General features: G+C 53.7%; 1 protein-coding gene across 1 annotated transcript in view; it reads left to right on the top strand.

Moving 5' to 3' along the window:
- Nucleotides 1-11,531: 11,531 nt before the first annotated feature.
- Nucleotides 11,532-19,826, top strand: part of FRMD5 (FERM domain containing 5) — a gene marked incomplete at its 3' end in the record, with an annotated part of 13,004 nt that continues 4,709 nt past the window's right edge. Inside the window, exons 1-6 of the mRNA XM_009080031.1 lie at nt 11,532-11,641; nt 12,806-12,848; nt 13,380-13,458; nt 16,135-16,232; nt 17,022-17,145; nt 17,799-17,886. Of these exons, the coding sequence (XP_009078279.1) occupies nt 12,842-12,848; nt 13,380-13,458; nt 16,135-16,232; nt 17,022-17,145; nt 17,799-17,886 (396 nt within the window). The remainder of the gene's footprint in view (nt 11,642-12,805; nt 12,849-13,379; nt 13,459-16,134; nt 16,233-17,021; nt 17,146-17,798; nt 17,887-19,826) is intronic.

Below are 19,826 nucleotides of genomic sequence, written 5' to 3'. Positions count from 1 at the left end.
GCTCTCAGTTTTGGTTCCGAGTTGGGGGTTTGAACGTCTGCCTTGTGTTCGAAGTCAGGATTTTCCCTTGTTTTTGTTGGTTTATTTTGGCTCTGGTTTTAAATCATTGAAGCATAAGATGAGCTCCTTCCATCCTTCCCATCCAGGAGCCTGCACGTCTTCCCTGGGAAATTATTTGGGGGCAGCTGTAAACCTTGGCACTGGTCCTGGTGGAGGTGTAGGGTGCAGGAGATCCTTCTCAGGGTGCTTAGCTGCTTGCTCAGGGGTCTGACAAACGCTGCTGGCCCAGAGCTTCAGTCTAACAGCTCACACCGATTTTGCAACACAAAAACAAGTGCTTGGGGACACTTGACACTTGTGGAGTACAAGCATGTTAAATGGCTCATTCCAACCTCCTGGGCATGCTGGGATGCTCGGCATCACCTCCAGCTCCATCCCTCGAGGGTGGTTGGTCCAGCGATGAGGGATGATCCAGCACAACCACAGGGACCTCCAGGGCTGGTTTGGGGTCTGTGTGTGTGAGCTCCTGGGTGTCCCCACTGCCAGGACTGCCAGGACTGGGGAGGGGAGGCCAAAGGAAGAGCTGGACTGTGGCTTCACTGGGCATCATTGCATTCCTCAGCCCTGTGCATCTTCCAGCACTGCACTTGGCTTTCATGAAAAGTAAATTTTTCATGAAGCATTTATAGTTCCCTTTCTTCCCTCCCCTGAGCCTGGTGCTGCAGTTGGCTGCTGGTGGGGAGCAAGCGGCTCAGGGAGTGCTGCCAGGAAAGCTCAGGGTACCTGGTGCTCTGGGTGCCTCTGGCACACACAGATTTAGATTTTTGTTTGTTTTGTGCATTTTTTTCCTTGGCTGTGTGTGCAGCAGTACTGAGCACAGAGTGCAGGGCTCATTCCTGCAGGGTCTGGAAGAGGATGCTGCTTCCAAAAGATGATTCCCCACAGGACCTTGCAAACCTCTGTCCTGAGTGGTCTCTCCAACACCTCTGCAGCTCTTCAAGGGTTACAGGAGTGGAAACAGGAGGGTGCTGAGCTTGTCCTACCTCACATCTTACCATGGCTGTCCTGTCTTCTGCAAGCAGCTGAAGTTTTCACAAGGTCTGACCCAGCTTTGCTGGAGTTGAAGATGCTGAGCCAGGCTGGCGGCTCTGGGATCCCATGGGAATGTGGAACTCAGGTTAACACCTTGCACAGGCACCAGAGGTACTGGACAGCCAGCAGGACCCTCAGGTACCAAGACAAAGTCTCAGGCACAGCAATGCTTGACAGGAACCCTGTGTTATAGAATCATTAAGGGTGGAAAATACCTCTGAGATCATTGTGTCCAGCCATTAACCAAGCACTGCCAAGACAACTACTAATTCCTGTTCCCTAGTGCCACATCTAGGCAGCCTTTGAGCATGTCCAAGGGACAGTGATTCCATCCCTGCCCTGGGCAGCTGTGCCAGGGCTGGACAACCTTTTCAGTAAGGAAATTTTCCCCAATATCCAACCTGAACTTCCCCTGGCACAACTTGAGGCTGTTTCCTCTAGTCCTGTCCCTTGTTCCCTGGGAGCAGAGCCTGAACCCACCTGGATGCAGGGAGGTCAGGGAGTTGGAGAGAGCAAGGATGTCCTCCCTGAGCCTTCTTTTCTCCAGGTTGAGCCCCCACAGCTCCCTCAGCTGCTCCTTGTGCTCTGTTCCCTTCCCCAGCTCCATTGCTAAAACATTTCTGGTTCATACATGCTCCATACAGCAGAACCTTTCTTGTATGCAGCAGGTAGGGCTGCCTTCCTGACAAGGCAATATTCATCATCAGATGATCACTAGGAACATGTTTATTATCCTCTAAGTAATGTATACCAGAGCTGGATGCAGAGAGTCTCTTTTGCATGCTAATGGCAGGGCAGTGCCGATTTCCACAAGAGCCACATGGAGTCACTCCAGCCTGAGTGAATGAAAAAAAGGGAGTTTGAGTTATTGGGAAAACCAATTTGGTTTTATGGAGAGAGATTTGTAGTGCCTCTCAATTATAGACTTATAAATTCTAAATTCAATTCATAAAAGCTACAGGGCAGCAGAAGGTAAGGTGACATGTCATCAGTCACCGGGAGGGAAGGGATGGATTGCTGGAGAGCTGTAGGGCTCAGAGATGCTCCGTGCATCCTCTGGAAGGCTCTGGAAATCTGTCAAGGTTCAGGGATGCCCTGTGCATCCTTTGGAAGGCTCTGCAGCAGGAACCAAGCTGGTGGCAGCCAGGATCTCCTCACTCCAGGTTAGGAGGTGGGGACGTCCTGCCTTGTGCTGGTTGATGTCAGAATGGATGGACTAAATGAGAGTTCATAGAATCTTGGAATGGTTTGAGTTGAAAGGACCTTAAAGCTCTTCCAGTTTCACCCCTTTCCACGTGCAGGGTCACATTCCACCAGCCCAGTTTGCTCCAAGCCCCATCCAGCCTGGCCTGGAACATTCCCAGGGCTGGAGCAGCCACAGCTGCTCTGGGCAACCTGTGCCAGCGATGAAGGAAATAACTAATTCAAAGTGATGTTGGGGCTCCAGGTACCCCCTGGAGCATTCAGAGGAAACATGGATAAAACTGTTTCTTGCCTGAAATGAGTCAGGGTAGCAGATTTGGTGCTCCATTTCATGGGGGCCCCTTGGGGACCTTTCCCTGCACCCTGGGTGACACAGAGCTTTGCACTGCTCCCCTGGTTGGTGGCACCGAACCACTGGCAAACCAAGAGTGACTGCAGTTCCAGTTGGAATTGCTTAAAAAATGAGTATGTTTTTCCTTTAATTAATTTTTTTAAATCCCTGTATTTATTCCCTTATAAATATTTGCAAGGTGTTAAGCTGCCCTTCTGGCAGCAGCCCACGCTGGCTGTGTGCTTGGCTGTGACTCATCAAGGGGGTTTTGTCACAAACAGATGGCCACAATGCTGGCACCACAGCAGAAGGATGGAGCTTGGGAAGGAGATATTCCTGGTGGGGATGGTTTGTGTAAGATGCAGTGGCTGGTGGTCTCTATCAGCCCTGGCCCTGCTACTCAGGGTCTTGTGTGTGCTAGTTCTCTGTTCTAGTGCTGCTGTCTGTGCCACTGACTGCATTCAAGGAGACAGAGTGTGCAGCCATGAGGGAGATGCTGTCCTGGAGAGATGGGGCTGGGCAGCAAGGGGCCTTTCATCTGGCCAGGGTCTCTCCCAGACCCCTGGGATCAGTGCGAGGAGGACAGGGAAGAGCTGTGCAGCATCAGTCCTACCTGCCACCACCAGGGACAGAGGTGCAGGGACAAACTGCCCTGTCTGGGGATGTGGGATGGGGAGGGCAGTGTGGCTTTGCTCTGTTTCCAGTGAGATCCTGCTCCTTGCTGGGAAGATGCCAGGGCTGTGGGGTTGGCCCTGGAGAGCTGCAGTGCTGGGCTGGGTAAGCTCAGGGGAAAACACAGCGCAAGTTTTCCTAAGTCCTTGGGAGCATGGGCCTGTCAGGAAAACTCCTCAGAGAATGAGGTAAAAGCTCCCCAGACATAGCAGGAGGAGCAGACAGAGTCACAGCCCCCTCACTCTGATGGCTGTGAGCCTGGCATGTGCTTCAGGCACAAGTCCCTGGTTACTAATGGATTTAAATGTGCTCAAAATGCTGTCCCACTGTGGATCTTTCCTAAATGGGGACATCAGTGGCTGAAATTTTGTGATGGAGAGCCATGGAGAACCTTCTGCATACACCAGCATGTCAAAGGATGAAAAACCTGCAGTGGATTAAGACAGGAATTGATAATCTGGAATTTAAGGCCCTGAGAGTCCTTTCATTAGGAACTTTCCTTCTCAAGAGCTTTATAAACTTCTGGATCAAACTGCCCGGATAAGTCTTGAGGACAGAAATTACTGTGTCAGCGAGGAGGAAGGATTAGAGATAACAGGGAATTAATACAGAAATGCATATGCTATAAATATAACAGGATTACATTGGAGTTATGTAAAACCCCTATTCGTTCCTTCAAGTCTCCTCGGGTGGGCAAGGTAAGGTGGGCTCTGGGGGCTGCAGTGAGGTAGGTGGACACTGTCCCCAAATCCTGACTTCACTGGTGGCTCCAGAGCATCTTCTTTCCCTGTCCTCTTGATAGGACAAGGGGGAATGGCTTCAAACTGCCAGGGTTAGATGGGATATTGGGAAGGAATTCCTCCCTGTGAGGTGCTGAGGCTCTGGCCCAGGTTGCCCAGAGCAGCTGTGACTGCTCCATCCCTGTGAGTGTTCCAGGCCAGGCTGGATGGGGCTTGGAGCAACCTGGGCTGGTGGAAGGTGTCCCTGCCCATGGCAGGGGTGGCAATGGATGAGCTTTAAGGTCCCTTCCAACCCAAACCAGTCTGGGATTCCATTCTGAGACATCTCAGGGTACCTTTCTCCTGGCTCACATCACCAGGAGGTCTCGGCACCTGCACAGGAGCAGAGGACACTGTGAGAGCTGCATGGAGCCCTGTCCTGCCAGGAGTCATGGGAACACCTGCCTGATGTTGAGGGGGGAACCTCCAGACCTCCAGACCCGCCTTGGACCTTAGAGAGAGAGGAGTCAGTGCAGGTACCACATCCCATTAGAGGCTGGAGCTCTCTCCTTCGGGCATCCTCACAGATTTCCAGGGTGCTTATTCCCTGCCTAGAATTGAATATTCTATTTTTGCCCATTTTCTCCTCATTCCACAGCTCAGCTGAGGCTCTGGCTCACTGCAGGGTCTGCGATCTGTCAGTCAGGAGTACTTGGCCCTTTCTGCAGAGCCAATATTAACTTTGTCCAAGGGATGATAAATCCTGGGCTCGTACAGCACAATGCCCAACTTGGAAAATGAAGCATTTAAACCACAATATTGCAGTCAAATTGCTGGTGAAAATCTCTTCATGTTGGCAGTGGAGCTGGAGGGTCTTTGATCTCTCCCAGCTCAGATGTTGCTGCCAAAGAGACTTAAGCTTAAACTTCACTTTGTAAAATGGACTTTTTTGACAGTTTCCTTTTAAAAAAAATAATCTCCTCCTAAGCTCGGGAAGCAGGGACGAGTGGGCTGCCCACAAGGAGATTTCCAATCCAAATAACGCAGGAAGGAGCTGCTTTCAGCTGCTGCTGTTGCCTCTGTAAATCCTGGGCTTAATCCATGGAGTGGCTGGAGGGGAACGCGATGTCTGAGCCCCAGAAGTGCTGATGCTGTGGTGGGGATGGGGATCCAGCACCATGGAGCTGGGGATCAGCCTGGGGGCTGGGGGTCCAGGACCATGGGTCCAGCAGGGTCAGCCTGGGGGTCCAGGACCATGGAGTTGAGGGTCTGACAGTGTTAGACTGGGGGTCCAGCAGCATGGTGAGACTGGAGGTCTGGCAGGGTCAGGCTGGTGGTCCAGAACTGTGGGACTGGGAATCAGGTTGGGGGTCCAGCAGGGCCATATTAGAGCTACAGCACAGTAGGACTGAGGATCAGCCTGAGGGTCCAGCACTGTGGGGTTAGGGGTGGCTGGTGTTTTGCTGCACCCCTGGGGCCGTTTGGGCTCCCTCATCCCCCAGGCTTGGGTGCTGCTGCTCACCAGGCTCCTGGCCATGCCTGGCAGGAGAGCCCTGAGGAGTGTTTGGTACTTCTGAAGCTGTTCCTTATCCCAGAGCTGAAGCTGGAGTGAACCAAACACATCATGGCACACAGTAATGGTTTAAAGCCAGCTGCGCTGCCAGTCTCTACAGCCAAGACTTTGGGACAGATCTGGCCGTCATCCTGCAGTGCAAAAGCATCCCTGGCTGCAGTGAGTTTACAACTCCAGGGTGGGATGGGAAGGCTCCTTCCCAGAGTGATCCCACTGTTCATTTTCAGATGAGCTGCTGTTTTTAAATCTCTCTTTCTATTTTCTTTCTTTTTTTTTTTATCTGTGAATGACCCTAATTTTGTCTGAGGAGCTTAGAAAAGCAAAGAATGCAAGGTTACTTAAATCTCCTTGAAGTTTTGCGCTCCTCCGGGACTGTGTGTTTGATAGTGCTGCGTGAGCCCGTGTCCCCTCAGGGCCTGGTTTCTGCTTGCAGTCACTGCTGCCAGATTTCAGCATCCTCCACTGTATATCTCATGGACCTTCAAAGAGGCTGGTGCTCAGCATGGGGAGCTCTCCAGGCTCCACCACACTGGGAGGAAACTGGGATGCTGGGCTGGCAGCGTCTGGGATGCAGGTTGAAGGCCAGGTGGGTCCCAAATGGAGTCTACTGAGCTCTGTTGAGAAGCTGAGGATGCCTGAGGCCCTGCAGCCTTGGCTTCCATCAGCTGCATCACACAGGTGCATTTGCCACTGGAAAATCCCAGCAATATCTCCCTGCTGTCAACACAGCACTGTTCTGTCTCCCTCATTAAAAGTGATCATGAAACTCACTGGAAGAGCTTGTTCCCAAGGCCATGGATGAACCTGTCTCCTCCCTAAACAGAGCATAGTAAACCTCAGTATGAAGCTGTTGCTGACCAGTTACTGCTCCTCAGGTACCTGGCAAAGGTGCTGCAGGGCTGGATGGCTCTGAAGGGTTTTGCCAAGGAGCAGCACAGGTAGAGATGGGCACTGGCACCAGCAGCACCGCCCTCTCCCCTGGCAGTGCCCCCCTCCACAGGGCTTGTCCCTCTGCTCTATGGGACAGACCCCCCATTTGTCTGGAAGGTATCGGGCATGAGTGATGACGTGTGCCTGGGTAGCCACGGTGTGTCCCCAGGGGTTTCACTTGTGCCACCCAAGGGCACAGGTCCTGGGGTGCTGTGACTGCTGCCATGAGTGCAGGTAGCAGTCCCTCAAGGCCATGCACCCCTGAGCCCTCCCAGCCCCAAATCAGTCTGTCCCTAGTGAGCTCAGCCAGTCTGCAGAAATGAAGTGTGGCTCTGGGATGTGCTCAGGGCTCCAGAGATCCCACAGAAATGGGGAATGACCTGAGATCCACTCCCAGTGACACCCCTGGCCAAGGTGGGGTGTGAGAGAGGATGCAGGAGCTGGGCTGAGGGGTCAGACCCGCAGTGCTGCCCACGCTGCCCTGCAGTGCGTCAGGCTGATGTGGCTGCAGGGACTGGCACAGAACACGCAGCTTTGCAGAGCCTCTGCTGCCTGTGCCATGGTGCAGCCTCTGCCAGCAGCAGTGCAGCCTCAGCTCAGCTCCCACCTCAGAGGGAAATGGGGGGCATTAGGAATCAGACCCATTCAGTGTGCTGTGTCAGAAGTGACCTCTGCAGCTCTGCACTGGAGCAGCAGCAGCAGCACAGCCATGCTGGCCCTGCAGTCCAGCCTGGAATGCTCCGTGTCCTGCTCCGTTGTGATTAATAGCAGAGATCCAGTATCCTACGGCACCCAGATGTGTCTGGGCATGGTGCTCTGTTCGACTGTGCTTCCTCAAGGGTTTGCAAGTTCTGAGTCAGAGAATCATGGAATCGCAGAATGGTTTGGATTGGAAGGACCTTAAAGATCATCTCAGGGTTGTGGGCAGGGACACTTTCCACCAGCCCAGATTGCTCCAAGCCCTGTCCAGCCTGGCCTGGAACACTCCCAGGGATGGAGCAGCCACAGCTGCTCTGGGCAACCTGTGCCGGTGCCTGAGCACCCTCCCAGCCAGGAATTCCTCCCCAATATCCTGTCTAACCCTTCCCTCTAGCAGTGGGAAGTCATTCCCCCTCATCCTGGCACTACAGTTCCTGATGAAGAGACCCTCTCCTGCTTCCTTGTAGGCTCCTTCAGGCACTGGATGTCCTTGACAGGCGTTGGCTGTCGAAGTCAATCTTCAGTGTGGCACGTGCCAGTCCAGCGTGCGATGTCCCAGTGTATGCTGGCTCTGGTCTCCCCCTTGGCCTGGGCACCCCGAAAGTCTGACCTCGAAACCCTTCAGACAGACAGGAGTCTCATTTTATAAGAACATATAAAGATCAAAACAGAATATTTAAGCCCCTGTTATGCAATGAGAGCTCTTTTTAAGTCATGATTTGTAAAGGCAGTTCAGATAATTTCCTGAAAGACATTCTGCTAATGATTAATTTAGAATATGTTTAATTCAAGTTAGGGAGATCAAAGACGGAGCGTTCCCCCTGTAATGCCAGCCATGTTTTCACACTTCCACCAGATTCCAGGCACTGGGGGGTGTCTGATTTGTCCTTCCTTGCGATTCCTCTGTGAAAATTGCAGAGGAAAGCATTCCGCAGGCTATGTGCTGGTTTGGGGCAGGGAAAGGAGAGGAGCCTGGAGCAAATCCCTGTGAAATTGGCTCTTGCCACTCTTGCAGCAGTGACTGGGTCTGACAGCCCTTTGGGTCTAACTGGGAACAATTAAGGAGTGTCTTTGTTTATGCATTTTCTGTTATTAGTTGTTCTAACCTCTGTGGCTGTGCCAAACGTCCCTTTGGTTCAGCCTGCAGAGTAACCTTTTCTGGGGGAAGAGAAGAAGCCCAGCACAGTGCTATTCTCTGTGTGATGGTGGAAGAGGTCCAGCCTTCCCAAAGCAGGTAACCGCCGAGCTGGGAAGGTGATCCCATGCCTGACAGGTGAGCAGGGGTTTGTCCCACTGCTCCTAAGCTGCTGCTGCCATTTGTCTCTTCCGCAGCTCCATGTTGCTGCTTCAGTCCTCATTGGAAAACTGAATCTTATTTCATGAGAGAACAGGAACATGCTGTAAACCAGGAAGAGATTTGGATTCAGATGTTGTTATTCCTTGTGCCCTTGTACCCAAGCCGGGCATGCAGCCCGGGCCGGGCAGCGCTGCTGACAGTGATGGATGGTGCTCGCGGAGCTCCATTTGCCTATTAATAAAGCACCATCTAGGCCACAGTTTTCCAAGTTCGGCACCTCAATCCGTATTCTGGATCGCGGTGGAGCAGCCCTGTTTCCCAAGCAGCAGTGACCAACGTGTGCTGGCAAGCCCAGCTGGTTACTCCTGCTCAGCCAGGGCTCCCTGTCCCCAGGGACAGAGGCAGCAGGTGATGCACAGGCTGAAGGGACCTGGTTTGGGGGAACGAGTGGCAGCACAGCCAAGGGGATCCAGCCCAGGATCCTCCACATCCATGTTCCCAGTGGGAGCAGCAGCCAGTGGGGACCTGCTGGCTCCCAGCCTCCCACAGGAACGTCAAGGGAGGGCTGTGGGGCAAAGCGGGTGCTCAGCCCTGCTGGGGCTTGGGTCTGGAGGGACACTGGCTCTGATGGCCCACGGAGTCACCTTTGGCTCAGGCTGGAGCTGAGCAGTTGTGCTCTGAGTTCTGGTGTCTGAAAGGGACAGGGACATGGCTGGTGTGAGTGGCCCTGCTGTCCCTCCTGTTCCTGGTATGTCTGTTCTCTCCACCATGGACTGGCATCTCCTTCCTCTGTGGGGTGGTCTCTGCTGGACCCAGGTGAGGATGCTTCAGCAAGACGAGGGCACAACTGGGGATGATGCCCAGCACCATTAGGGCTGGCATGTGGGGCTGGCTGCACCTCGGGCAGCTGAAATACAGGTTTCCTGAGCGTGGAGGTGGGAGTCTTTCTTTTTTTCCAATGCCAGGTGGATATGAACATCCCAGCAGGGGTAAGCTTTGCTGCCTGCCCGGGGAGGGGAGGAGGATGCAGGAGGGCAGAGCAGGCAGAGGTGATGCCTCATGCGAGCTCTGTGCTGCTGGAGTTGTGTGTTCCCAGCTGGCAGGACCCACTGCCCGCAGGGAGCTCTGTCTGTTGATGCGCTCAGCTCTCCCAGCGTTTGGCAGGAGCTCTGCCTGCTCAGTTCCAGCACATCTCCCAGCCATGCTGTGGCTTCAGAGAGCTTCAGCTGCTAGTGCTCACGACACTGTTCCCAGTGCCCTCCCTTCTGCCTCCACAGCTGCCTCCAGTCTCTGTCTCCACACCGAGGAGAGTTGCTAAAAACCTGGGTAATAGTCTGGGGAAGAGCTCAGCCGAGCTGAGTAGATCCACAGCAGAGCCCAGCCAGCAGCTCGCCCTGCCACAGGCTCCAGGGCAGGATAGTGGCTGCTCCTCGGGGGTTTAGCAGCAGCTCCAAAATCCCATGCTCCCTCAAAAAAGACATGAAGGTGCTGGTGTGTCCGTCCAGAGAAGGGCAACAGAGCTGGGGAAGGATCTGGAGCACAACTCTGCTGAGCAGCTGAGGGAGCTGGGGAGGCTCAGTCTGGAGAAAAGGAAGCTCAGGGGAGACCTCACTCTCTCCAACTCCCTGACAGGAGGTGCAGCCAGGTGGGGTGAGGCTCTGCTCCCAGGGAACAAGGGACAGGACAAGAGAAAATGGCCTCAAGCTGTGCCAGGGGAGGATTATGTTGCATATGAGGAAAAATTCCTTCATGGATAGTTATGTCCAGCCCTGGCACAGCTGCCCAGGGCAGTGGTGGAGTCACCATCCCTGAAGAGATTTAAAAGCCGTGTGGATGTGGCACTTGGGGACATAGTTTAGTGGTGGCCTTGGCAGTGCTGGGGAGCAGTTGAACTTCATGGTCTCAGAGGGCTTTTCCAACCTCAGTGATTCTGTGATTTACTTCAGCATGGGGCAGGTGCCAGGCTGCAAGGTCAGACTCCTACAGGAGAGTTCCAAGGCACTCTGACGTCTCTGTGCAGCTGCTCCATCTCCCAGTGCTGCTGGCTGAAGTCATCTCTGCAGAGCCAGGAGAGCAGGATGGGCACCCCAGGAGTGGGACAGCCCCTGTAGCACTGCTGGGGTCACCACATCACGTCCCCTCAGTGCTGCCCGGCTCCGGCTCCAGCCCTGGGGGCACAGTGTTTCTGCAGCTGCATCACTGCCAATAGGAACCTCCATCCAGTTAAAACAGGTGCGTTTCTCATACATCACCAAGCCCCAGGAACGGGTTAACGCCATCTCGTGGGGTTTCCTGATCGCATACCTGTGTCTGCTGAGCGATTGTTTGATCAGCAGAGGCACTCGTTTGATCAGCTAACCGTGTGTTCAGTGTTTGCTGGGAAGCTGAAGGCGTGCTGTGGGAAGGCAGGGAGGGAGGAGGCAGTGTGGGTGTCAGCAGAGCCTTTGATCGGGGAGGGAGAGCAGCAGGAGCTCTGCTGACTGCAGGCACAGCAGCTCCGGCAGTGATCTGGGGCTGTCAGGTCCCCATTACTGCCTTCAGGATAAATCAGGTGGAAATTCTGGAGTGGTTCAACAGCTGTGATTGAAGTGGGTCTATGGTGCAGCATGGCAGAGCTGTGCACCTGCTCTGGGGAAACCTCACTGCTGTGAAATCAGCTCTTGGGGGGGCTCTACAGCCCTTGAGGTGTGATTCTGGAGAGCAAAGAAATGTTGAACCAGAAAAGGATCTGTGTGACTCATTCTTCTTGGCCCATTGATGCCAAACCCTCAGCAGGTGGGAACACCATTCCTGCATAGTGGTGATGAGCTTTCTGACAGAGGGGATGCATAGCCCATCTCCAGCAGTGACCCCAGGAACGGGTGAGCTGGGAGTGGGAGGTGGTTTCTGAGCTGACAGTGTCATACAGGGAGGTGTGTGGGGTTTGCACCATCCTTGGTGTCACTTCACAAGTTTCAGACCCCTCACCCTCCAGCTCCACCCTCTCCTGTTCTCAGTCACTGAGTCTCTTTGTCTTGCAGAGAGATGCCAAGGGCCAGTACCTGTTCGACCTTCTCTGCCACCACCTGAACCTGCTGGAGAAGGATTACTTCGGCATCCGCTTTGTGGACCCTGACAAGCAACGGGTGAGGCAGAGCCCCTCCAGCCCTGTCTGGGGGAGGGAGGGTCAGGCTTCTCCTTGCAGCTGAAAACCAGAGCATGAGGCAAAGATCTGGAATAAAATCAGGTTTGGGCAGAGATGAGGAGCTCCTCCCCAGCAGCTCTCCCCTTCCCTGCTGCTGGGCCAGGGGTCTGTGGGTGCCCCAAAGAGGTGATTGTTCTGCCCGTGGGACAGTCATCTACTCATCACCCCCTGAGCACCCTGGGGAGCTCAGTGTGCACCCAGGAGGGACCCAGTGTGCACCCAGGCTCCAGCAGCAGCAGCCCCAGTGTCCCAGCTCCCGTCCCTGGCATCAGCCGGGGGGTGTGAGCCAGAGAGACTCTCCTGGGTCTCAGATCCCCGTGTGAAGGGTGAAAGCACTGGGAGTTTGCAGAGTGAGAGGATGTGATGCTGCTGCAAAGCAAGGAAGGAGGCGCCCTGACACCGGGTCTGCAGGACCATTTCTAGCACAGATTCACGTTTTAACACCAAGATTAGGCCACTTGACAGCTGTGTGCTGAGAATCCAAACACTTGAGTGTTGCCTCGGGCAATGGAGAGCGAGACAAGACGTGGGAGTGCAGGAGCTGAGAGCAGGCAGGACCTGGTCTAACCCCACTCCCAGCACGAGTCCGTGTCCTGCTGAGCCCCAAGCAGTGCCGCAGGTCTGGGGGAGGGGGCACAGACCCACGGGCCCAACGAGCTGGATTCCCATGCAGAGGCTGTGTGAGCGAGTCCTGCCAGTCCCTCGAGGTTGAAGTGTGCAGAACGAGCTCAGCGCAGTCTGTTTCTGTTCTGTCTTTGCCATTAGCACACCAAGGCTGCGATTGAGAGTCACTGCAAACGCACTCACAGGCACAGCTATTGATAACAGCCTTGTGTTGTGCTTCCCACTGATCAATATAACAACTAATTCCTGCTCCCAAGGCTCCTTCTGCCACAGCTGTAACAAGGCTGCTGAGCACAGAGCTGCTCCCTTGCTGTGGGATGGGGCCAGTCTGAGCCCCCTGTTCCTCCCTTTTCCCTTCCAGAGACACTCATCGACACTCAGGTGGCTTTTCTTACCCAGACCAGTGCCCTCCACTTCCTCATCCTCCCCACCTTGCCAAGTCACTGCTGTCAGACTTTAATTACCTTCCTTTTCCTTTCAGCACTGGTTGGAGTTTACCAAGTCAGTTGTGAAGCAGATGCGAGGTGAGTGTTGCACGTGTCCTGGGCAGACAGCATGTGCTTCTTCCATCTTAGACATCTTCCCATTTACTCCAGCCCATCCCTCCAGGGTCAATTCCCAGCCCCTCTCCCAGGAAAAGGCCCTTTAGGTTATCCACAAAGCAGTTCTGCTCTGTTGAGAGCAGGATCATCCCCCACTGGCCTCAATGCATCTACAGATATCCATGCCCCCAGCACATGGCACCAGCCTCCATGGAGGCCAGAACAGGAGTGATGGGGATGAGGAAACAAGATTTGGGAACAAGGAGCAGGTTGCATGGCCAGGAGTGCTGCCAGTGCTTCCCCATGGCTTTACTGGGGTCATCGGCTCCTGCTATGGCCACAGCAGTGGGAATGTCGGATGTCCCTGTGTCCTCCTTACCAAGGGAAGCTGGTGAGTTTGGGGGGAATAGGGCAGGCAGGTGAGACCCCCCATGTCCTTGAGCAGAATGATTCAGGGGGAGGAAGGGGACAAGCCCTGCCCTTCGGTGACATAGTGTCCCTGTTCTCCCACAGCTCAGCCTCCCTTCACCATGTGCTTCCGCGTCAAGTTCTACCCCACGGACCCCGCGGCACTGAAGGAGGAGATCACCAGGTAAGGACAGGGCACCTGCATGGTGGGGACTGGCTGTCCCTGGCAGCACAGGCCTGGCCAAGGCAGAAGCCACTGCTGAGCTTTGTTTTGTAGTCAGGGGAGAACAACAGCCATTGGAGTTTCCAAACCAACATGAATGTTACTGGATTATCCCAGCTGTGGAGAAAAAGTGTGGAAATCCCCACTTGTGCTGTGCCTGGTGGGGAACACAGGCTGTGGGTGGTGGAGGCACAGAGACAGGTTGCCCAGAGAAGCTGTGGCTGCCCCATCCCTGGAAGTGCTCCAGGTCAGGTTGGGCAGGGCTTGGAGCAACCTGGTCTAGGGGAAGGTGTCCCTGCCCATGGCAGGAGGTGGGGCAAGGTGGGCTTTAAGGTCTCTTCCAACTCAAACAATCCTGGGATTCTCTGATTAACCCCCCACGCTTGGTCTTTGGCTGCAGTTCCAAACCCACATCCCAGGGCAGAGGGCTCCTAGGGCACTACCACCACACCCATCGCTGCAGCTCATACTCTTCCTCTTCAGAATCAGTTGTTTGTGTCACTGCCTGAGGTCTTCCTTAGCTCAGGGTGCCCTTACTGTGCTGGGTCTGTGGGGAAGGTTTGAGTGTCTCCAGTTCCCCTGACGATCCCTGGGAGCGATCAGCTGCATTGCTCTGACGTAAGGAGCGCAGCCACACTGGGAGAGCTGGTGAGGAACTGCCAGGCAGAACCTGACAACACTTCTCCAGAGTTGCTATCTTTAGGGGCTCTTCATGCTGCTCTTCCTGCCAGGAGGAGGGACGTCAGGAACATTCACGGACCAGTCGCAGCGACTTTGAAAACAGGCTGTGGCTGTGGGTCCCCAGGACAAAACAACACCGACTGCAGGGTGGGGAGGGTCAGCTCTGACAGGGGCAGCAGGGCTGGAGCCTCTGCTGGAGGTCTCTGAGCTGGCACCTCTGTACAGGGACACCTGAGAACCCCTTCCAGTGCCTAAAGGGGTTCCAAGAGAGCTGGAGAGGCACCTGGGACAAGGGATGGAGGGACAGGACAAAGGGGAATGCTTTTTTCAGTTTTGTGTCTTTCTGCCAGACGCAAGCCAAGCCTTAGTAAGTTCTGTACATTGTCATGGGGAAACCAAACTCCAGAAGAGATTTTAAGACTCCTCTCTAATTCTTCTGACTGACAAGCCCAACAAAAATAGAGTTTATTCATGCAAAACTGCCTAAAAAGCTAAGCCCAGCTATATTCCAACCACTCTGCCTAACAGGCTGCGAATGCCCAGACATTTCCTGCCTGCAGAAATAGACTGAAAATCCCAGGAATTAAATCCTGGAATATATTTAGCTCAGTCAGTAAGCCTACTTAATTCTCAACATGCTTTGCATGGACCCCAGCTCTTCATCAGGAATACGGAGCAGCAGCCAGAGCAAATGGTGACACAGCCTGGCACAGCATCCAGGTGTGCCAGGAGAAAGGTGCTGAGATCACAGAGTGCATAGAATAGAACAGAACCACAGAATGGCCTGAGTGGGAAAGGACCTTCAAGCCCATCTCATCCCACCCCCTGCCATGGGCAAGGACACCTTCCACCAGCCCAGGCTGCTCCAAGCCCCATCCAACCTGGCCTGGAACACTCCCAGGGATGGAGCAGCCACAGCTGCTCTGGGTACCCTGTGCCAGTGCCTCAGCACCCTCACAAGGAAGAAGTATTCCCAATATGCCATCTAACCTGCGCTCTTTCACTCCCTCAGGTCCAGGTCTAGCCCCCTGTGCAGGTGGGCTGCCCCTGCTTGCTGCTGTTCCAGATGTGCCTGCAGCAGCAGCTGAAACCTGGGCTTAAGATTCTCTTTCCTGTGAGCAGAGTCCACTTTAATATCTGGATTTCTCTTTAATGAATTTTATCTCTGAAGATTTGTGGTTTATCTCATCATAAACATGGATTTGAGCAATGAGGCATGACTGAGACTGCAGAGCAAGTCTGGTTATTTAAACTCATTTCTGAGCTCTCCAGTTTGCTCCTTCCCTCTATGCCTTATGTTTTACCATCTAAAGGTTTTCCCAAACACCACATGACTCAGCTCATACTGTTATTTAGGTTTAAATTTATTTAAATATGTAATTTTCCAGCATAGTTCATGTTTTCACTGGGCATGGAGATAGGGATGGGTGAGCACAGGAGGCAGCTCGCCCTGGGTGATGCAGTGTTGATCACTGGCAAGGACATGGGAGAGAAGTGGGTGCATATTCCAAGGCCTGGAAGGACACACAAAGCTTGGGAAGGAGAAAATCACATCATGGGGAAGCTGAGCAGCCAGGGAAGGATGCAGGACTGGGAAGTGCAGCAGTTGCTGGTGGGCTCTGGACCATGAGACCCCTTCAGAGCATCATCCCCAGGCACCTTGGATGGGCTGGGGGGTTGCAGTTGTGTTTGGGCACTGTGAAGAAACACAGTGGTCGATGGAGATCTCCTTGTGTTGGGTGCTGGCCCCGGAGGAGGCCTGAGTTGGGTGGGATGTGTGGGTGTGAGCCCTGCCCAGGACAAGCCTGTGCTCACTGCCAGCGAGTGTCATGTCTAGTGAGCAGGCTGCTGGGAGAGAAATAGAGCAAGTGTCTGGTGGCAGATTTGCCGCATCTAAATTGCCTGTTTGGGTATTTTAAACTCTGCTTAATGAACGGACTCTCCTGCTGTCCCCAGGTACTTAGTCTTCCTGCAGATCAAAAGGGATCTGTATCACGGGCGGCTCCTGTGCAAGACGTCGGACGCGGCACTGCTGGCTGCCTACATCCTCCAGGGTAATGCTTTGTGACAAGACAAATTTGCTTTTCATGCTAAGTGCTGCTTCCATTATTGCACTTACAGCAGGTCATTGCACCTGGAATATGGATGTCACCCACCAGTGCAGGGCTGTGTGGGGCTGTGCTGGGCTAAGGGAGGGTGAGGATGGGTGTTTGGGGTCCCAACTGCAGCAGACACACTGCACTGCCACCTGTCCCACCTGCATCCAGGGCACAGCATCCCTGTGAGCATCCCCTCAGCTCATCCAGCCCCTGCCTGTTTCCCTGCCTCCACTACCTGTGGTGCCCATTCTGAGCTGGCACCTTCTGTAAAGGGAGAGCTTATAGCCCCTTCCAGTGCCTAAAGGGGCTCCAAGAGCGCTGGAGAGTGACTTTGGACAGGGGCCTGGAGTGCAGGACAAGGGGGAATGGTTTCCCACTGACATCCCCAGAGTGAGCATAACTCACTCAGGGTGGGAGCTGGGGGTGCCCTGGGAGTGCTCCAGGTGCCCCACCCCAGCACTGCCACCACCCAGACACAGAGCAGCTCCTGGTGCTTGGCAAACGGCTCACAGAATTAATAACCTTGGGACAGTGACCATCTGCTGCTGGGCACTTCCCAAGCAAACAGTGAAATGAATTGGATGCAGATAATGCCTTAGAAATTATGCCTCCTGGTGGGAAGCACGGTGGGGTCGGAGTGGCATTCCCGGGGTGTGCTGAGCCCCAGCTGGGTCGTGCTGGGATGGGGATGCACTCTGGGGTCTGGCTGTGCTGCTCTTCCCAACTGGATTTGTATCCCACCAGCTGAGATTGGGGACTATGATCCAGGGAAGCACCCAGAAGGCTACAGCTCCAAGTTCCAGTTCTTCCCCAAACACTCAGAGAAGCTGGAGAGGAAAATCGCAGAGATCCACAAGTTGGAGCTGAGGTACAGGAGCTGTGGGGATTACTGGTGCTCAGCCCTTTTTTATCCCTGTTTGGGATTTCCAGTCATGCCATCACCCTCCATGTGTCAGATCCAGCCAGACCCTGGCTCAGCCAGCACAGCCCAGGAGGGTCCCTGGTCTTTGGATAGGGATGTTGATCAACACCCCCATAAACTCCCTCCTGCCTTCACCTCCCTCTGGGCACACGAGGTGTGAGAGACCATCAACAAATCCCCATCATCCCACAGTGCTGCCAGTGCCTCCAGGACTGTGTCCTGGCTGGACTGAGTCCCCAGGGAGGGTGATGTGTTTGACCTCCCAAAAACCCAGCAGAGTTGTGTCCTTATGCGCTGGGACTGCTGCCTTCTGCCCCCAAACTCCCCTTTCCCCACCCCTGATGCTGCAAGTAGGGAGTTCAGCCCTATTTGGCAGATGCTCCTGCCTTTTGGCTCTTCCCAGTGCTGCTGGTTCAGCATAGCTCCTGCCTAATAGAGCTGGCAGGAGAGAAAGGGCTGGGCTCCAGTGCTGGGCTCTTGCTGATCCCTCAACAAATCTAACAGGGATGTGCCATGGCTGATGCCTCATGGTTAACAGAATCCTCACCTTCCTGTCTTCCATGGAACATTCTGTTTTCCCCTGTTTTTCCCTCCTGCAGTGGGCAGACACCAGCTACTTCAGAGCTGAATTTTCTCAGGAAAGCCCAGACTTTGGAGACCTATGGGGTTGACCCTCATCCATGCAAGGTAAAACAGATCCTGAAACAATTCCTTAAGCTGTGACTTGGATAGGTGTGTGCATGGAGTGGAGTGGGTGAGCATCCCAAAACCCTCCCAGGGGGTGTTCAGGGAAGCTGCAGGAGAGAGTTGTCATGTGCAGACAGTTGTAAGAGAGTGGTCAATGCTCTCCTGCTGGAGCAGGTCATCAGGAGGCACTAACAAAGTTAGGCATGTGGCTGAGGAACCACCAGGCATTAATCTGCCAGGGACACTCCATCACTCTGCTCTGCCTGGCCTGTAATCCAGTTTGCTGTTGGAAATGCTCTTTATTAACTGTGAATGTCACTGCGTGTGGCTCTCTCTGGTCCCTGATAATCCCATCACATGCAGATGGATGTGGGATACAAAGCAGACAGAGAATTGTGCTCTCAGGCAGTGCCTGTGCTGGGGTCTCACAGGGCTTCTCCCTGAACTGTGCCACATGAACATACAGTTGCAGTAAAGTGAGTAGGTTTCCCTGTTTATGGACAGTCTGTGAGTGCCCAAGAGGTTGCTTTGCTCTGAATTCCCTCGAAACCAGTGGCCTTGCCAACAGCCATCCATTTCTGACCTTTTCTGCTTGAGTCAAGCAACTGCCTTCCTTTTACCCCAAGAACCTTTTGAACATGTTTGAGTTAGACTGATTCGTGTTCTTGTAACAGCTCAGGACAAATACACACACTTTGAGGTCTCTAGGCAGAATTCAGCCTAATTCATCAACAGCTGTTAATACACTTAAAGGATCTGGCAACCAAAGTGAAATGGAGCTGTTTCTGTTCTCTCTTCTTCAATAGACTGTGGAAAAGTTGGGATGAGAGGTTGTTTCCTCTCACCAGGCATCCTCAGTTCAGTGTCCCTTGACTCAGTTCTGTTTGTCTGAAGTTTCATGGTGCTCTTGTAGCAGTTTTTCCCCCTAAAATAGAAACATAGAAAAAGATCTTCCTTCTGAGCCACTGGTGCTGTGCTTGGTATCTGGTTTAGCTCTAAATACCTGTGGGAGTGTGTGTGTGTCTGTAGCATGTGTGTGTGTGTGAATAACAAGGGGTCCCTCTGTTTCTCTATATCAGGTGATGGACAGAATTTCTTGGCTAGCCAAAGACAACCATGGAATCTTTTGGGTTGGAAAAGCCCTCTAAGACCACTGAGTCTAACCACTCCCCAGCACTGCCAAACCCACCACTGACCCATGTCCCCAAGTGCCACATCCACACTTTTTGGACCCATGTAGGGTCCTGTGCCCTGTTTAGCACTCTCAGCCACTAAGCTTCTGCACCCCCAGCAGGGTACGTCCCTCTGGGGAGACCCTGCTCTCTTTCCAAAGGTTTTCCCAGGTTTGGGAAAGAGCCAGAGCACTTTGGGCTCAGCCGAAGGCCTGAGCTGCAGCAGGTTTCTGCCCTCCCTCTGCCAGCCAGAGCCGTGGTGTCTCCGAGTTTGGGGATTCACACCTTGCCTTGGGTTGGGGTTCAGCACTCTCTGCCTTTGGCCATTCAGCCTGGACACATTGAGATGGATTTTTGTTGTAAGCATCCCTCAAAAACCCTCTGGATGTCTGCTGGCCAGACAAAACCCAGGATGAATCCAACAATTAACTGCTCACCCACAACTATTCCACAGCATTTTCACAACTCATCAGGTCTCTGGTTTCCTTGCACTCAGTGTGGGAGCTGCCCTGGAGCCGCTGGGACGGGGTTGCAGTGCTGCCTGTTCCCACCTGACTCTCACTAGTGGGTTTGAGCTGCTCCATGCCACCCAGGGCCCTGCTGGGCACAGCTCTGACGGAGGGAGGGGCAGCAGGGAGTTACCATGGTCTGGCTTAGTTACTAGGAATGTTAGTAATGGAATATATTATTTAGGAGTTGGACTTCAGTGGTCCTTGTTGGTCCCTTCCTGCTCAGGATATTCTATGATAATATAATATATAACTATAT

The sequence above is a fragment of the Acanthisitta chloris genome, unplaced genomic scaffold (assembly GCF_000695815.1).
Source record: "Acanthisitta chloris isolate BGI_N310 unplaced genomic scaffold, ASM69581v1 scaffold18, whole genome shotgun sequence".
Classification (NCBI taxonomy): domain Eukaryota; kingdom Metazoa; phylum Chordata; class Aves; order Passeriformes; family Acanthisittidae; genus Acanthisitta; species Acanthisitta chloris.
This window is presented reverse-complemented; position numbering and strand designations above follow the sequence as displayed.